The sequence below is a fragment of the Asparagus officinalis genome, chromosome 7, assembly GCF_001876935.1.
Source record: "Asparagus officinalis chromosome 7, Aspof.V1, whole genome shotgun sequence".
In the NCBI taxonomy this organism is placed as follows: Eukaryota; Viridiplantae; Streptophyta; class Magnoliopsida; order Asparagales; family Asparagaceae; genus Asparagus; species Asparagus officinalis.
In genome coordinates, this window is record NC_033800.1 from 124,702,902 (window position 1) to 124,719,494 (window position 16,593).

General features: G+C 36.7%; 2 protein-coding genes across 3 annotated transcripts; one reads left to right on the forward strand and one right to left on the reverse strand.

Moving 5' to 3' along the window:
- LOC109851098 (EID1-like F-box protein 2) lies at nucleotides 287-12,822 on the forward strand. Its single transcript, XM_020421200.1, has 3 exons — nucleotides 287-348; nucleotides 8,162-8,959; nucleotides 12,473-12,822. The coding sequence occupies exon 2, from the start codon at nucleotides 8,185-8,187 to the stop codon at nucleotides 8,938-8,940; it is 756 nt and encodes a 251-aa protein (XP_020276789.1). The 5' UTR covers nucleotides 287-348; nucleotides 8,162-8,184; the 3' UTR covers nucleotides 8,941-8,959; nucleotides 12,473-12,822.
- LOC109851099 (remorin-like) lies at nucleotides 12,883-14,996 on the reverse strand. 2 transcript variants are annotated; one of them, XM_020421203.1, is made up of 5 exons: nucleotides 14,832-14,996; nucleotides 14,011-14,293; nucleotides 13,595-13,923; nucleotides 13,424-13,505; nucleotides 12,883-13,213 (listed from the first exon to the last, which is right to left on the reverse strand). In XM_020421203.1, the coding sequence occupies exons 2-5, from the start codon at nucleotides 14,023-14,025 to the stop codon at nucleotides 13,028-13,030; spliced, it is 612 nt and encodes a 203-aa protein (XP_020276792.1). In that variant the 5' UTR covers nucleotides 14,026-14,293; nucleotides 14,832-14,996; the 3' UTR covers nucleotides 12,883-13,027. The 2 variants fall into 2 exon arrangements, with proteins under 2 accessions (XP_020276792.1, XP_020276791.1); XM_020421202.1 differs by having other exon boundaries at nucleotides 12,886-13,213; nucleotides 13,595-13,778.

Below are 16,593 nucleotides of genomic sequence, written 5' to 3' on the forward strand. Positions count from 1 at the left end.
GTCAACCCCGACTGTTTAGGAGCTTCATTAAACCCACGTGGCAAAAAGTGGGTCGATTTTGATAAAAAAAAAATCAGGTCGATTTTGCAAAATAAAAATCTCTTTGGGACTGTTTTGAAAATTTGTTAAAAAAATGCTTAACAGGCAGATTTTTTTCCGGTCCTAGTCACCCTTAGTGATGACTCATCACAGATTGTTCCGCCAGCACAACGGAAGCGTATTTTATTGCGTGATCTAATTGTCTTCTGCTGGCGCGTCCTCGTGTCCTCATCCACGGGGGGATCCACGGGGGATTTCTAAAAATTTCTCTCTTGAACGGGAGAAGGGGAGCTCGTCGATTAAGCTCAGGTGAGAATTCACTGGAAAATTTACTCCTTTCACGATCCCTTTCTTTCTTCGAATCGTGAAGTTAAGATTTTTTTTTTAAAGTAATTGCTCGCTAGGGCTCTGATCTGGGTTACGATTGACGCGTTTGTCCGTCGAATTGGGGAAATCTTGGTGTAGGTCTTGAATGCACTGTGGAAATCGTTTGGGGTCGCCAAATGCGTGGCCTTTTCAGGAATTTGGGAAAATTTTGAAGAGTTTTGATTTTACTGTTAGGTTTAACTGATAATTTCCTTTATTATATGGTTCTTATTATTTGGGATCACAGCACGATTTCTGGCACACGAAAAAATTACACTTTTTATTGGATATACACACTTCCACGGAATAGAATTTCACAGTACATATTCTTTAAACTTTGTGACTGTTTTTGTAGAATTTTCATTTTTAAAAGAGGTTCTTGCAATTGGCTGTTCTTCCTTCGATATGAGCACTTAAGTTAAATTCACATCAAACCATCACCTTTCATTGGATTTTTTTTTAATTATTGTTTTAGTGTAACTGGTGCATGCTCCACTAACTCGCTTTAAGGAAAGAAGCGAAAAACATCATTCTTAATTTAACTTGGTTCAAGTGTTGTGATAGTTGTAACCTACCTGAAGTCAGGTTGCGACTTGCTTACCTGAAATAACTCGTGTGACTAGATAGATTTCAAGGGATTCACTTAATTTGGCTTTCAGCTATCTAAGGCACCCTTTTTGGATTCTGTTAATAGCATAAGATTGAGCTAGAGCGTGCTTTACTCCCTTTCTTCCACTTTGAAAGAGGCGGGGTGACAATTTCTACCATATTAATTCACTCTGGTGAGTAACAGTAACTGAAAACCTTGCAATAATCATATTGCAGTTATTCTGTGAAAATCAACTTCAAATCCATTGCTTAATTATCAATTCCTTTATCTTGAATACACATATCTTCAGTCTAACTTTTGATTGAAACATAAGTGATGCAAAAGTTATATGATTTATAATAGCTAGAAATGATATTCTCTAGGTAGAGTTCTAAGACTTAGTTGTAAGACTTTGTTGAAATGACATTTACCTTTTAGTTTATAAATTTCTTCATGGATATCTGTAACTTTTCCTTGCACCAAATTTTCTTCAGTATTTGTTGCATAATTTTTCTACAAAATGTCAATTTATTTTTCTTTACATTCTTGCTGTCCCAAACATGAGAAATATAAATCTGAGTCAAGGTTTAATTGATATTGAGTATGATGCTGGGTTTAGTCACAATGGGCCTTAATAGGGAATATAGATCTTATCGAGTTAGAGACCCAACATTGTGATCACAAACTTCTTGTGTTCTTTACCTAAACATCCTCACTGTATCAGTTTTATAACCCACATGCCAATGGACAAAGCCGTAAATTTCCCTCAAAGTCTTCATCTAAGTGATCCTTCTTTGATGGGGGATTTATTAACTTTGGAGCAAGGTTGCAGGTGATCGATAACGAAGAAGAAGATCAACGGATTTCTTTGAAGGGGCTTCGTTAACAGGTTAGGAGTTTGTTTCTTTCCTTTTTTTTTGTGTTTTCTCAAGGAGAACGCTCCTCCTTTTATAGGGACCAAACCCATCATCTCCATCCCCTCATAACCGCCCCTGAGAGATTTTCTCTCAACAACCCCATTTTCCACGTTTTCGCCATTTTCCACATTTCTTTCAACTGAGAAACATTGATTTGGTCACACAAGACCGAGTCAAGATAACATCTCTCACTTGATCATATTAACCAAGTGACACGCCTCTCACTATCCGTGAGATCAGATATTTCTTCTTACCATTACTCCCACTATTCATAGAGAGTAACTCTTATTTCATTATTCATGAAATTTTTACTTGAACTTATTTATTCCTAAGTCCCATCAAACTTACATGTTTGATAAAAGATTTCCCTGGTATTCTTTTTATCAAAGGATCAGCAATCATGTCTGTAGTAGGGATATAGGTCACTTTGACTTCTTCTTTTTCTACAATATCTCGAATATAATGATACTAGATCTCAATATGTTTTTCTTTAGAGCTATTCACACCGCTATTGATCAAGCTAATCGCTGCTTGATTATCACAATAAATATTAATAGGTCTTTCTAACAAATTGAGATCTAGATCAATCAAAAATCGTCTTACCTAGACAGTATGTGTAGTTGTCATACCGTAAGGTATATATTCAGCTTCTTGCGTATATCTAGCAACACATCATTGTTTCTTGTTACTCCAAGAAACAGTTCCTCCTCCAAAGATGAATAGGTATCCCGAAGTAAACTTTTCATCATCTTTATCACCTCTAAAATCAGCATCAGAGTAACTAAGGAGATCAAGCGAATCGGCTTGATAAACTAATCTATGAGTCAATGTACCTCTGATATACTTCATAATCCTTTTAACAGCTTCCTAATGTGCTGGTCCTGGATTACTTTGATATCAACTGACTATACTTACAACATAAGCTATATGAGGTATGGTGCACAACATTGCATACATCAAGCTTTCAATTGCTTGAGCATAATGAACATCTAATGGATTTTGCCCCTCTTCAGGGCTTTGCTCTTTACATAATCTCTTTTCCATGACTAACAGAGTTGGCTCCGGATTAGAATTCTCCATTCCAAACCTTTTAAGAACCGATCTTAAATATTTTTCTTAGTTTAAACTTAAAATTCTAGACTTTCTATCTCGAATTATTTGAATTTTAAGAATATATGATGCATCTCCCATGTCTTTCATTTCAAACTTTTCGCTGAGATCTGTCTTGATTTTATTCAACATTTTTATGTTATTTTCAGCGAGCAATATATCATCCATATATAAGGATAATATAGTAAATTGTTCTTACTTTTCAAGACATATACACAATTATCTAATTTATTTTGAATAAAATCAAATTTAGTGACTACATCATGAAATTTGAGATACCATTGTTTAGAAAATTGTTTTAAACCGTATAGAGATTTTATTAATTTGTAAACTTTGTGTTTCTGTCCTTTCGTTTGAAAACCTTCAGGTTGTTGCATGTATATCGCTTCCTTCAACTCTCCGTTAAGAAATACAGTTTTAACATTCATTTAGAATAACTCCAAATCAAGATATGCAATAATACCAAAAATAATTCTAATTGATGCAAATTTAGCTACAAGAGAATGTCTTCTGAAAATCTATTCTTGCCTTCTGGTTGTAACCATTGGCAAATAATCGTGCTTTGAATTTATCAATAAATCCATCAATACGATATTTCTTTTTAAGCACTCATTTGCATCCTATGACTTTTTTATTTTTGGGTAGATCACATAACTCTCATACTTTATTCTTTTCTATAGAATCAAGTTCTCTCATGTATTCTAGCCATAAAGCTGATTCATGCGATTTTATCGCATCAGAGAAGATTAAGGGATCTTGTTCCTCTATATTTGTATCTACCAAGAAACAGGATGGCTCACATGAATACAAATAGTAATCATCCATCCATGAAGGTTGTGTTCTTAGCTTTTTATTACCTATAACCGGTTGATGAGGTACATTATTTATCACAGGTATTTTATCATTTTTAAGGTTAGGTTCATTCACAATATCAGGGTCATTAGTAGGAATAATACCGTAATAATCATCATCTATTACAGTTAAAGGTTATGTTTCCTCTCGAACTTGTTCCTCTTCCTCTAGGTTCTTTAGAAATGTAGCATCTCTGTTTTCAATGACCATTTTTTTATTGTAAAACTTATAACCTTTTGACTTTTCTGAATATCCTATGAATCTACACTTTACTGTTTTAAAATGCAACGTATCTCTAAGTTAATATGGAATGAGAACATAGGCTATAGATATCCACTTCCTGAGATGTCTCAGATTAGATTTCCTCTTATTTCATAACTCATAAGATGTAGATACAACTGATTTGGTAGAAATTCTATTTAAAATGTAATTTGCAGTTAACAATGCTTCTCCCCAAAAGTTTTTAGAGAGACTAGAATAAGCTAACATGCATCTAACTACATTCAGTAATGTTCTGTTCTTTCTTTCAGCAACACCATTCTGTTGTGGTGTATACAATATTGTTTTATACCTTTTATTTTCATGCTGAATACAATAACTTTTAAATTCTTTAGAGTTATATTCTCCACCTCTATCAGTTCTCAAAATTTTGATTTTCATTCCAAGTTGGTTTTCAACTTCTGTCTTGTATCTCTTAAAGCAATCAAGAGCTTCTAATTTTTTAGATATAAGATAGACGTGTGCAAACTTGGAATAATCGTCTATAAAAGTAATAAAATATTCTTTATTACTATGAGTTTTGACACTTAGGGGACCACAAATATCCGAGTGTATCAACCCTAAAAGTTTATTGGCTCTTTGTCCGCCTATAAAAGGTTTTCTAATCATTTTACTAGTTAAACAATGTTCACATGGTGACAATTGAATATTAGATAGTGCAGGAAGTAAGTTCATTTTGATAATTTTTTTTTATTTTTAAAATACTAGCATGTCCTAGTCTAGAATATCATAATTCTGACTCAGGAATATAACATGATAAGTAGTTCAAATTTAAAATTTTATTATCAGAATTATTACAAACTACTGGAAGAATGCATAATTCATGATCGGGCACATATTTTCCATAGCATGCACTTTATTATTATTTTCTATAGAAACGCGGTTATTATATAACCTAACTTTCAGTCATTTTTTCATCAAGCAGGGAACAAAGATCAGATTGCACCGAATTCCTGGTGCATAGAATACATCTTTGAGAACAAGAATATTGTCCCCAATATCCAATCTATACGAACCAATATTTTCTACATCGAGATATGTATTATTTCCCATATAGATTCTCTGTTCTCTTTTCTTCAGCTCGATGAATTTTGTGACTATTCTTGTCCTTTGCGATATGTCTGGTCGCACCTGAGTCGATGCACCAACCACTGATATCCGTCATCACAGCATTGTATTCCGTCACACCGACTAATTCTCTTTTGCTAGTACGCCATTGTTCTGGATGCTTATAGGTTCTCTTATTCTCCTATTTTTCACCTTGCGGGCAATTAGGTTTGAAATGCTCAAACTTTTCACAATTGTAGCAGGCTCCGCGAGGTATTTTTTTTCTCTTGAACTGTTGCGATTTCGGTCCTCGCGGTTATGGTTTATTAGGATCATGGTTTTTATAGCTTCCAGCATTATGCCTTTGACGGACATAATTTAACTCTTGCTGCACCATATTCAGTTCTGATTCTTGACTATTAAGTCATGTTCTATCGCTAGGTACATAGGAAGATCAGTGACAGATTTAACGGTAGGGTTCATTTTTAATGTGGTGGCAGCCACAGTTAGGAAAGGAGGGAAGGAGGGAGACTATTCAAAATGGTTACCACTTGCATTCTTTTCAGGATTTCGATCCCAGCAGTGGATAAGTTCTTAGCCATGACAATCATCTTATTTATATGCTCTATGACATTGTCTTCCTCTTGCATACGACAAGAATTATACTTATGTAAGAGGAGTTGAATGTTAACTTTAGAGGCGGTGTCATATTTTTTTTATAGCATTCCACATGTCCATGGAAGTCTTATAAGTTTTAAAATTTTTGATTAAGTTATCTTCCATGAACATGAACATAAGACTTTTTTGCCTTTTTATAAACCCTTTTTTTTTCTTCAGGTGTAGATTTATCAGTAAAGGTTAGAGCAGTGGTTTCGATTACATCATCGATATTCTCATAAATAAGAGCATATCCTATTTTTCTATGCCACATGTCATAATTATTGCCATTAAATTTGTTAATTTTTTCTAGTTCTGATAGAATGAGTTTACTAGCCATTCGGTAGAGAACTAAAATGTTTTGAGTTGAGAAAGGGAACTCCAATTCGAGCGAGATCGTCACCTAGTGGTGCTGAATGGATAAGTACTTGTCGAAGTTTTGGCGTCGTGAGGGTGAGTCACCTTCCCCAGATGCAGCGGTAGTGGGACCCGTCGGCCTTAACCTTGGCCTTGTAGATGTAGGCCAGCGGATCTAGGCTATGAATAGGCTAGAGAGGATTATGAATAGTAGACTGAATGTAGGTCGGCTATGAATAAGCGAGGCCGGCTGTGAACAGTAGGATTATGAATAGTAGGTTGGATGTAGGTCGGCTATGAACAGGCTAGGCCGGCTATGAACAGTAGGGTTATGAATTGGTAGGTGTACTCAGTAGGCTGGATGTAGGTGTAGGCCAATGCAGGCTAGGCCGGCTATGAACAGTAGGGTTATGAATAGGTAGATGTACTCAGTAGGCTAGGCTTGATGAACAATAGATGTCATAAGCTCGTTGGATGTGTTTGACTAGGTAAAAAAATAAACAAGTGGTAAATAAGTGGTTCGCAGATCTCAGCTGAGAGTCACATACTTGCTCAAGTAGTTGAAGAGAGAGAGTGCTTCTTCTTTGTTGGAAAAAATAGCAGCGGGATTTGAAGATATGGAGAACCAATGCTCTGATACCAGTGATCGATAACGGCGAAGAAGAACAACGGATTTTTTTGAGTGGGCTCCGGTAACAAGTTAGGGGTTTGTTTCTTTCTTTTTTGTTGTTGTGTTTTCTCAAGGAGAACGCTCCTCCTTTTATAGGGACCAAACCCATCATCTCCATCCCCTCATAACCGCCCCTAAGAGATTTTCTCTCAACAACCCCATGGTTGCTAGAATGTTTTGTGGCCTTCCATTGTGATTGTACATAGACAAAAAATGTGATTTCTGTCTCACTTAAGAAGATGGTTAACTTTCTATGTGTGAACATGAAGTATGAAATCCAATATAGAATAGATATAGGTTTTGCCATATCTGTATTTGTTTTCTTTTAGCGCATACAGATCAGGATGCAAATGTTGTAACTCAAGAACTAGATATCTATTACCAATGAATTCAGATTTGTATCAGACTGGGTCCATTGGGATTATTAGTTACAACAAAAACAATCTCTTTATCCTAAATTTGCAGTCTGGTGCATGCATCCTATTCTTCCATTCAGTTCTGTTCGTTGGTAACTTTCATAAATTGGATACAATTTAGATATTGATTAGACTAAAAATATGGGAACAAAAATATGAATTATGCGCTTAATTTTAATTTTCTCTTATGTGAAAACAACAAAAAGATAAAATGTCATATGAACTTGACTTTTTGTACTAGGATATTAAATAATTCTGTACTTGAGTTACTTGAAATACATATAGGGATTGGATACATTATCAAATAATTATGTACTTGAGTTACTTGAAATACGTATAGGGATTGGATACATTTTCATACTTGGATACATCGGATAGTTATTCAGTTGCTATATCCAAATCCATTTTTTAAACAGGTAGACATATCATATTGGTATCGGGAAAACGAGTACAAAGCCAGACATGGAGTGGATTTTCCCTGCCATTTGTGCTGATGTTTTTTTCATATACCGTTGTCCCAATATGTAGTCTCCATCTACTCTAGTGAGATGATATTTTGTAAAGAAAGTTATTGCTTTCTGCAGCTATTCTGCAAATTAAGATGCGCACATTTTCACATTGGACCAAGAACATATAGTTTTAGATAAATCATCTTATTTCATGACAAAGATCTTGTAGTTATTTGTGATCTACTTTAGCTGTTTGATGCACTAGGATTTCTTATGTTCTTTATAATTCAAGTTGAAACATGTTTGAGACTCAATGCTATGTCCTTGCTGTTCAGATTTTATTGATAAATTCTTATGTATAAATTCTGAAACAATATAAACGGATTAAGCAAAGGATCCTGCATGGTCTGCAGCTACCACTATAAAAGTGGCAACTATGCTGGTGGCCAAGCAGTACCGCTGTACACACTCAGCAGCCTGTGTATGCACAAAGGGTCATTTGAGTGAGGATGCAATTTTCTTGGTATTTCAGCACCTCAACTGGAACCCTAGGTTAATTGCAACATTATCTTGTGCCTGCAAATGGTTTGACGAAATTGCCAAGCATGTGTTGTGGAAAGAATTCTGCCGTACCAGGGCCCCTAAAATGATGCTAGATCTGCAGTCCAGTGGAAGTCATAGTATTGATGGGAATTGGGAAGCACTTGCGAAACTTCTCATTTACTGCTCAGGATGTACTAAGGGGGGTCTAGGACTTCTATTTAACAGGATTCATATCCCAGGTCACTTTGTCTATAGGACACGGTTCTCTAGGACTTCTGGCAATAGTTTTCTTATTCCACAGTGCAGAACCGATGTCTTGTACGTATCAGATCCCTGTGAGCATCTTGATCAAGGAGAAGAGGGCGATGTTGGGTTTTTTCGTGGTATCTTCAAGTCCTTCTCCACTTCAAAAGTTAGGAAAATGCTGATAGATAGGCGAGCCAAGCTCCATCCAACAGAGGTTTGTCCGTATTGCAAGGCAAAGCTGTGGAGCATGCTTCAGGCGAAGATGATACCCATGAGTGCGTGCACCAGGTTGGGTTCCTTTGATGATTGCATAGAATACTATGTATGCCTTAATGGGCATATGTTTGGGATCTGCACTCTCTTACCACTCTCTGATTCCGAAGGTGCATCAGAATTGGAGTGATGTTGGAAACATGAGGAAGGTAATATCCCTTACTATTCTCTTGCTTTCCTATTAAGTTTTTTCTCTGCTTAAAGATGCTGTCCTGAAGGAATAAGATTGGTTATATAGAATTAATTTCCTACTGAACTTCAATTTAACTGTACCTAAAACATAAATGCCACGAGATTTGCAGATAAGTTGGTTGGTTAGAAAATCAAATTGTCTTTAAGTATATTTCAACTTGAATATGCTGAGGAGTTCTTTAAGAAATTGGAGAGGCAAAACTTGACTTTGTCAGATATATTCAGCATCTCCTGAGCTAATGTTGTGTGTAGACGCATATCAACTAAGCCATTGCTCACCTCTTTTTTGTTTTGGTTTGGAAAAAAAGGTCCAGGAGGCATTGTTATGAAAATTATAATTGGTCAATACATTAAAGCATATCTATATTCTATATCTGTAGTAACATTCTAATTTTGACTGGTTTTCATGTCATTACCTGAAGAGCTAGAGTGCATTAAACCCTGCAGATAGAATTAATTTCCTATTCAGCTTCAATTTAACTGTACCTACAACATAGATGCTATAAAATGCACATATAAGTTGGTTACTAACAATCTAACATCAAGTTGTCAGAGTATATTTCAAGTTGAATATGCTGAGCAGTTCTTAAGAAATTGGAGAGGTAATACTTGATTTTGTCCTGTAGTATTCAGCATCTTTTGAACTAACGTTGTGTGAATACACATGTCACAAGCAAGAAATTGCTCAACTCTTATTTATTTTGGTTTAGAAATGGGGCAGGGAATCATTGTTATCAAAATTATAATTGATTGATACATTAGAGAATATGTATATTGTATGTCCGTGTAACATTATGATTTTTAACTGATTTACATCTCATGACCAGAAGATCTAGAGCATAAAACTCCGCAGCATTAATATTTGTAGCTAAGAAGCAATAAAGCTGTGAATAAAATCCTGTTTGTTCGGGGATAAATCACATAAATATCGCATAATATCCATATCCAATATATACCTCATGCAGTTCACAAGGTTTAAGTTCAATTCTATGTATATTTTACGACAATCATATTACCAAGAGTCCATATTCATGGGTTCAACTTGTACATTAGGATTTCTATTCATATATTAATTTGCATCATCAGTCTGAATATATTTGATTGGTCAAAACACCCATGAGTCTAAAATCTGTCAGGACATCTGCACTGGAGCAACTAAATACCCATCAAGCGTTTTTCATTAGCACCGATATGCTCATGATCCACTTACCCACCTGATCATGGATTCATATAAGCACAATGTACCCACCTGATCAGGGATTCATATAAGCACAATCCACTTATCCACTTACTATTTGGGTAGAACCGTAGAGGTTCTCAATGTAATCACTTGCCAAAATAATTTTATAATAGAACACACTCAATCACTTGTCAGTATGTCCCAGTTAAATAATTAATACACGTATCTAAGGAGTTCAATAAAAATAAAACCTTTATATAGAAGGCAACAGTGTTTCTCAAACAAGAATTTAGATCTTTGATTAACTATCGAGTCCAAAGACGAACTTTTTGAGGACTTAAAAGATGCATCTCTAGTCCACTTTTGCAGATTCAAGAAAAACTGCGATGCGTGTAAAGGCATTACTCAATGAGACATTATAAATAACCTCTGCGCATATAACCACTTACTATAACTTGTACAAAATTTCAATATATTTGTCTTGCAAGCTAACTTGCAAAAGAAAAAGAACTTCACACTTGATTAGCCCAAAAAGAACTTCACACTTGATTAGCCCATCTATTGAAGTTTCTTGTCCTAACGGAACTATTCATGCTTTGAAAGAGTAATGCTTGCATATTGACTTTGATGAAATATGCTAATGTCAGCCTACTTCGGCCATTCATAAGTCAGAAACTGACACGAGATAAAGCTCGGGTGTTTATTTTTAGACTAATAGAAAGGTTTATAGCTTAGTCTAAAGGAACATGTTACCCTCGTTGAACCTGCAAAAGCTCTCTATTACCTTCTTTGCATGTTCATGTTAAAAGATTATAGCATTTTAGATAAGTACTTGCACATGGTTTTGATTGAGAAATCTTCTTTATAATTTCAAAAAATTAAATATCTTTTTGCAGACATAATCCCTACTTCCTTGCAATGCAAATCAGTTTGCGGTTCAATTGAGCTAATCCGATTCTTAATTTAGTATGATGGAACAAACTCAAAAAATCAATATGTTGTTAAAGCAAATAGATTCCAACTAAAGTTTCTGCTCAAGTTCAATGCCACATGAAGATAATCAAAGCTCCGATACTTGTTCCCAACAAGTCAAGTAGAAACCATTCAAAAAATTATCTCATAAATAAGCAATTGAATCGTAAATGCCATTAGGAATAAGCCCTTACCTATTAGACAATTGTTTGCCTGACTCCTTTTAATTCCTTACTTGTGACACAAGGTGCGATGACATCATTGGGCCTTATCTTTGTGTTTCTTCTTTTTAATTAATTGATTAGTTGTTTTAGAAATTGAATGTGGCTGATGCATATGCATGTGAATTGCATACTCTGATGGTATGAAACTGAATTCGTGAATTTAGTCCTCTCCATTACCAGCCAGTCCTTAACCCTACAGCCAGCCGCAAACATCAACATTCAGGCAACCATTGCAGCCTCCCTCTTGTTTCCTTCTAGCTGTCATCTCCCCATCAACAAATTCTCTCTCTAATTATCTGTAATCTGCAAAACCTGAGAGTAAAAACCTATCCTCCGCTGTCTTTTTTTTCCTGGTTAACCCTTTCCCACGCAAAACTGAACATGATGTACCTTGTTAACCTCTCTTATGTTTTCCAGCAACTTCCAAATTATCAGCCTTTTTTCTAATCTCTAGCAAGCTACCCCTATAGAAAAAACCTCTAACTGTCCCTGCATCGTAAACCTAAAGTCTCAATCTTTACCTTCTTTGCCTTTTCAGTTCTTCAATCCAGCTCTTGTTTGTGAATTGTTTTCATATCCAGTCACTTAGATCATCCCCAGTAATCCCAATCCTAATTGCAGCTATTTCTTGATAAATACTAAGAATCCATCTTTCTCACACCCCTTTGAATTTTGGACTGAAATGGATTGCAGATATGATGTTTCTTATACTCATGCAAAGCAACTCCTCCTTGGCTTGGGTGTAATAAGCATGGGGGCAAAATGATCGAAACTTTGATTTAGTGGAAAACTATTGTTGTGTAGGTATAAAATCAAGCCTCGTCTTTGATTCGAATTTTATTCCATCGCTAACTATGAAGATGTGAGGAGTTGATGTTTTTCTAGTTCTGTATCTCTCTGTCTAAAAATATCGTTGGGTCTGTTTGGATTGCATCGTAGGTCTGATTTTTCATTGATATTAGTTATTTATCTTGGATTCTTTGACGCATGCATGTAGTTTTTTTATTTATCTAGATCTATATGAACCATAAGATTGGATGTCCTTGCTTAGGCTTCTTAGAATCATTCTGATGAGCTGCTAATGTTTCCTGAAGGTTGTGAACTTTTGAAGCTACTGCAGAGAAACTGGTGGTGTACCTTTACTTTCTCATGTAATGGGTACATAAGACTATATGTCCAGAAGTTCTATATTTGGTGTAGGAGCACATGGGAACTTGTCTGTGGGTATATCCCTCAACCTCAGGTGTTTTAGGTGCCGTCTCAGTCCTTGGGATCTGGCCATGTTAATACTTGTACTGCTTTCCTTGTATGAATATGTGAACTATCACTTGTAGTTTAATATCTCGAGTCCGAGGCGTATCACTTGGTATATATGGTTCGTTTTTCGTTCTAACGCTCTCCCTATGTTGAGTTAAATGCATGCGCACATTCTTCTTCTTGTTGATTGTAAGTGTTTTCCTCCTTTTGGTTGCAAACGGTTGTATAACAATTTATAGAAACTTTAATACATGGCTCATTGGCTTGTCAAGTACAAGGCTCAAATCTTATATTGAGGATGACTTACTATGGGCAATAAACTTGCACTTAAATACAGTTTCAAGTATTACTCTTGGGAAAAGAACGGTTGTATCTTCTGTATAATTGGTGGTTCAACAACAAGTACGTGGAGTCTTTCCTGTTGACCTTATCTTTTCTGCCTTCGCCCTTGCTTTTGCTTCGTCACTTCTTTTTCTCTCTTCTGCTAGTTCTCTTGCTTTGCCTGCAACCTTCTCAATTCTTGATATCTCATCTTGATATTTCTGCAAGGCTCTCACCCGTTTCTCTTCTGATTTGATCTGCAATACCGACATAAAATTTTGAATTAAAATTCTGACGTGAGACATTCCATCTTCTTTATGTTTGAATTTGACGGCATGGGTTTAACTCACATGTTTCTTGTGCCTTTGGAGTCTTAAATTTTTTTGACATTACCTATCCTCATCCTTTATATGCTAAAAGGGGGAAAGAAAGTCGAATTGGCATTATCTAAGAATGTAACACCAAACCTGTTTCTTCTCCAAGCGGTTTTTGGCTTTTTCCTTCTTCTCATTCTCCCACTCCTTAATCACGGACATCATCTTATCATACCTGAAAATGTGCGTCAGTACATTCCAAACGATAGAACAAAATACCGACAGCAAACTAGTAGACATGCGCACTGTATTTATTATAATTACCGATCTTTTATCTTAATCATCCTTTTACTCTCCCAAGCATCGGCCTTTTCTTCCGCTTTACTTTTCATCACCGGGTACCCATCCTGAGTTCTATTGCCAAATGATGAAGTCGGAAATCTCTCTACAGACGAAGCTTTTGGGGAGCCTGGCGTCATTTCTTTTCTACTGCCAGCTCTCTTACTGCCTGTGTCGTTTAGATACTTATCAGTGGAGTATCCATTAGCACATTGCTTATTTCCATATGAAACTGTCACCCGAGAGTGCTTATACGCATGGTCTTCAATTCTTAGGAAAACGTTTTGTTTGCACGCATGCACGTCCATGCTGGCCTATTGTTATAGATTTTAATTTATATGCTACTTTTGTTGTATTCTTAATTTGCTTGAAGCATTTGAAGTTGAGATAGATGTCGATACCTCCTGGTTTTCCATCTTCTCGTGCTGCTTGATCGGTAAACCATCGTTTGAAAGATCCGCTGAAACTGCTCAGCTTTTTCCTGTCATCTTCATTTCCGAAGTGGTCTCCAGAAAATTTTACAGACCCTCTCTGTTTCGTTGAGCCTTCTCTTTCGTCTAGAGAGGTGATGGCGTAAGCTGCTGCTGCGATCGCTGCTTCAAACTCTCCGTCGCTGCGACTATCTGTCCGCCTCATTTGCCCCGTGACCGGATTTCCGAAACCAATTCTATGTTTTCTTTTTCCCTGCGGAGTACAGAACATCTTTTATGTATGTATGTATACCCTAGTGCAATTATCCAAATTTTTTGCGTTTTGTTTTTCCAAGCTCACGAAAGTGATAACTATTTCTTTGTAAGATAGAAAATGATGTGTTCTTCTAATCTATTAAAAAGTTCCTTGAAGACTTGGATACCGCCTCCTCTATCTAAAAGCCTGGGAATTTAAGAAGTTCTATCTACTGTATGAAAATTTGGATATTAATGGTTGTGTGATACGAATTTCTATCATCTTAGAGATATTTATAAAGCTATTTCTTTTAATAATTGCAACACGATCTTTTTGCCCCCGCTTTGTTAATTTCCACTGAACCTTTTCCTGATTATGATGAAGTTTGTTTCGGCGATCAGAATGGCATCGTTACGCATGTGATCTCCTAGCATCCAGTTCTTACCGATAAGTGTAACTACATAATATTTTAGGTTATATATGTGGAAAGGAGTAAGACAAATGTTCAAGGAACAAAGCAATAAATGAAGATTACAAAACAATTAAGTCGGAATACCTCAGCAAGGGATCAATTGTTGATGATGAGCCAGTTATCAGAAATCCTTGAGATTTATCGATAAGATGGCTGAAGCCTCTAAGATCAGAGATGAAGCCGAGGTTCTGTTATTTATTTATGGGAGTTAAAACTTGAAGAACAGGGAGAAGGGAGTTAAACTTGGCGAGCAAACTTGGGATGTTATTTTACATGGAAATTCTCATTTTTATATTATGTGAGAAGCTGGTGGGTGAAGAAAGGAATCCTGTATCTTTTCCTTGTTCTTCCCTGTGGGGGCCACACCCCATGTGAGGTGGGAAAAAAATAAATGCATATCATGCTATTGCCCAGTGAGCAGCAAAGGACCGCGTGGCAGGCTCGTGAAGTGAAGCAAACCGCGTATCGTGCTATTGCCCAACAGATGTTTCTCGCACTGGTTTTGCAGAGGCCCACCCGAACCGCAACAGCAACCTATAAATAGAAAACATAGGGTTTCGTGAACAGTGGGCTTGGTGCAAATTTGAGGGGGGTAAGGCTGCGGCAGAAAAGCAAATGCAAAGGACGGCCAGCAAAGTGCAAGTACGAAAAGCAGAGAGCAGTTGCAAAGAGGTAGAAAAGTCAGCGGCTTTCTTTGGCTTCGTGCAAACAGGCTTTTGTGCTTTTGAGAGAGATAATTGTATGAGGGTTTAGATTGAGTGATTGTACACCCTAGTTGTATTATCTCCTCTCTAATAGTAGATCTCCCCCTCCTTGCCCCGTGGACGTAGGTAGTTTGCCGAACCACGTAAAATTGGTTTGTTTGTGTTTGTGGCCATTGTAATAGTTTTTAGGATCCCTCGACAAGTCAGTCCTAGAACTGATGAGAGGAAGAGTCGATATCTCACTTTGTTGAGATATTCGCTTCAGATTCTTGTTTCATTGGTGAGACAGGAATTCTTATTGATCTTTCTCTCTTATTGTGCACCAGAAACTCTGCCGAAATTTCTGCTGCGCACAACAAGTGGTATCAGAGCCCGGGCTACGCTTGTGCTATTTGGAGGAGTAGATCGATTTGAAAGCTCGTCTAGGGCTTTGTTTGGTGATAAAGGTGGGATCTTTTGTTAAAAGACTCTATCTTTTTAGTTTTGGATCTATTCTTCGTTCGTTGGTGCGTTGAGAAAGATGTCGGGGAAAGAAGGTGCTTCGGGTGTCGAGGGTGGTGCTTCTGGCACGAAGACCATTCAGAGTTTGAATATCCACTCTATGAAGATAGATGTGGATAAATTTAATGGCACAAATAATTTTGGATTATGGAGATGCGAGGTTTTGGATGTGCTGAACGCGCAGAATTTGGAGGATACCTTGGAGTTAGATGGCAAGTCAGATGACATTGAAGAGAAAGTTTGGAAGAAAATAAATAGAACGGCGTGTGGTGTGATTAGGTCTTGTTTGACTCAAGATCTAAAATATGATGTGATGAATGAGACTTCTGCAAAGAAGATTTGAGAGATTCTCAAAAGCAAGTATCTGACAAAGAGTGTTGAGAACCGCTTGCATTTGAAGAGGAGACTTTATCGTTTCCAGTTGAAGAATGGAACCTTAATTAGAGATCACATGAACACCTACACAAAGCTTCTTGCGGATTTGGCGAATGTGGATGTCATGATTAAAGATGAGGACAAGACGTTGCTGTTGTTGAGTTCCTTGCCCGACGAGGAATATGAGACCTTCGTCCTTACTCTGATTAATAGGAAGGCATCTCTTTCGTATAGTGAGGTCACTGCTGCACTGGTGAATTATCAGC

Bases quoted from the DNA above. Each gene is read 5' to 3' on its own strand.
- LOC109851099 (XM_020421202.1), bottom strand. From the start codon at position 14,245: ATGAGGCGGACAGATAGTCGCAGCGACGGAGAGTTTGAAGCAGCGATC. The intron at 13,779-14,010 runs GTATCGACATCT...TAAACGACACAG, and splicing joins AGAAGATGGAAAACCAGGAG to GCAGTAAGAGAGCTGGCAGT. The intron at 13,214-13,423 runs GTTTGGTGTTAC...TCGGTATTGCAG, and splicing joins ACCGCTTGGAGAAGAAACAG to ATCAAATCAGAAGAGAAACG.
- LOC109851098 (XM_020421200.1), top strand. From the start codon at position 8,185: ATGCTGGTGGCCAAGCAGTACCGCTGTACACACTCAGCAGCCTGTGTA.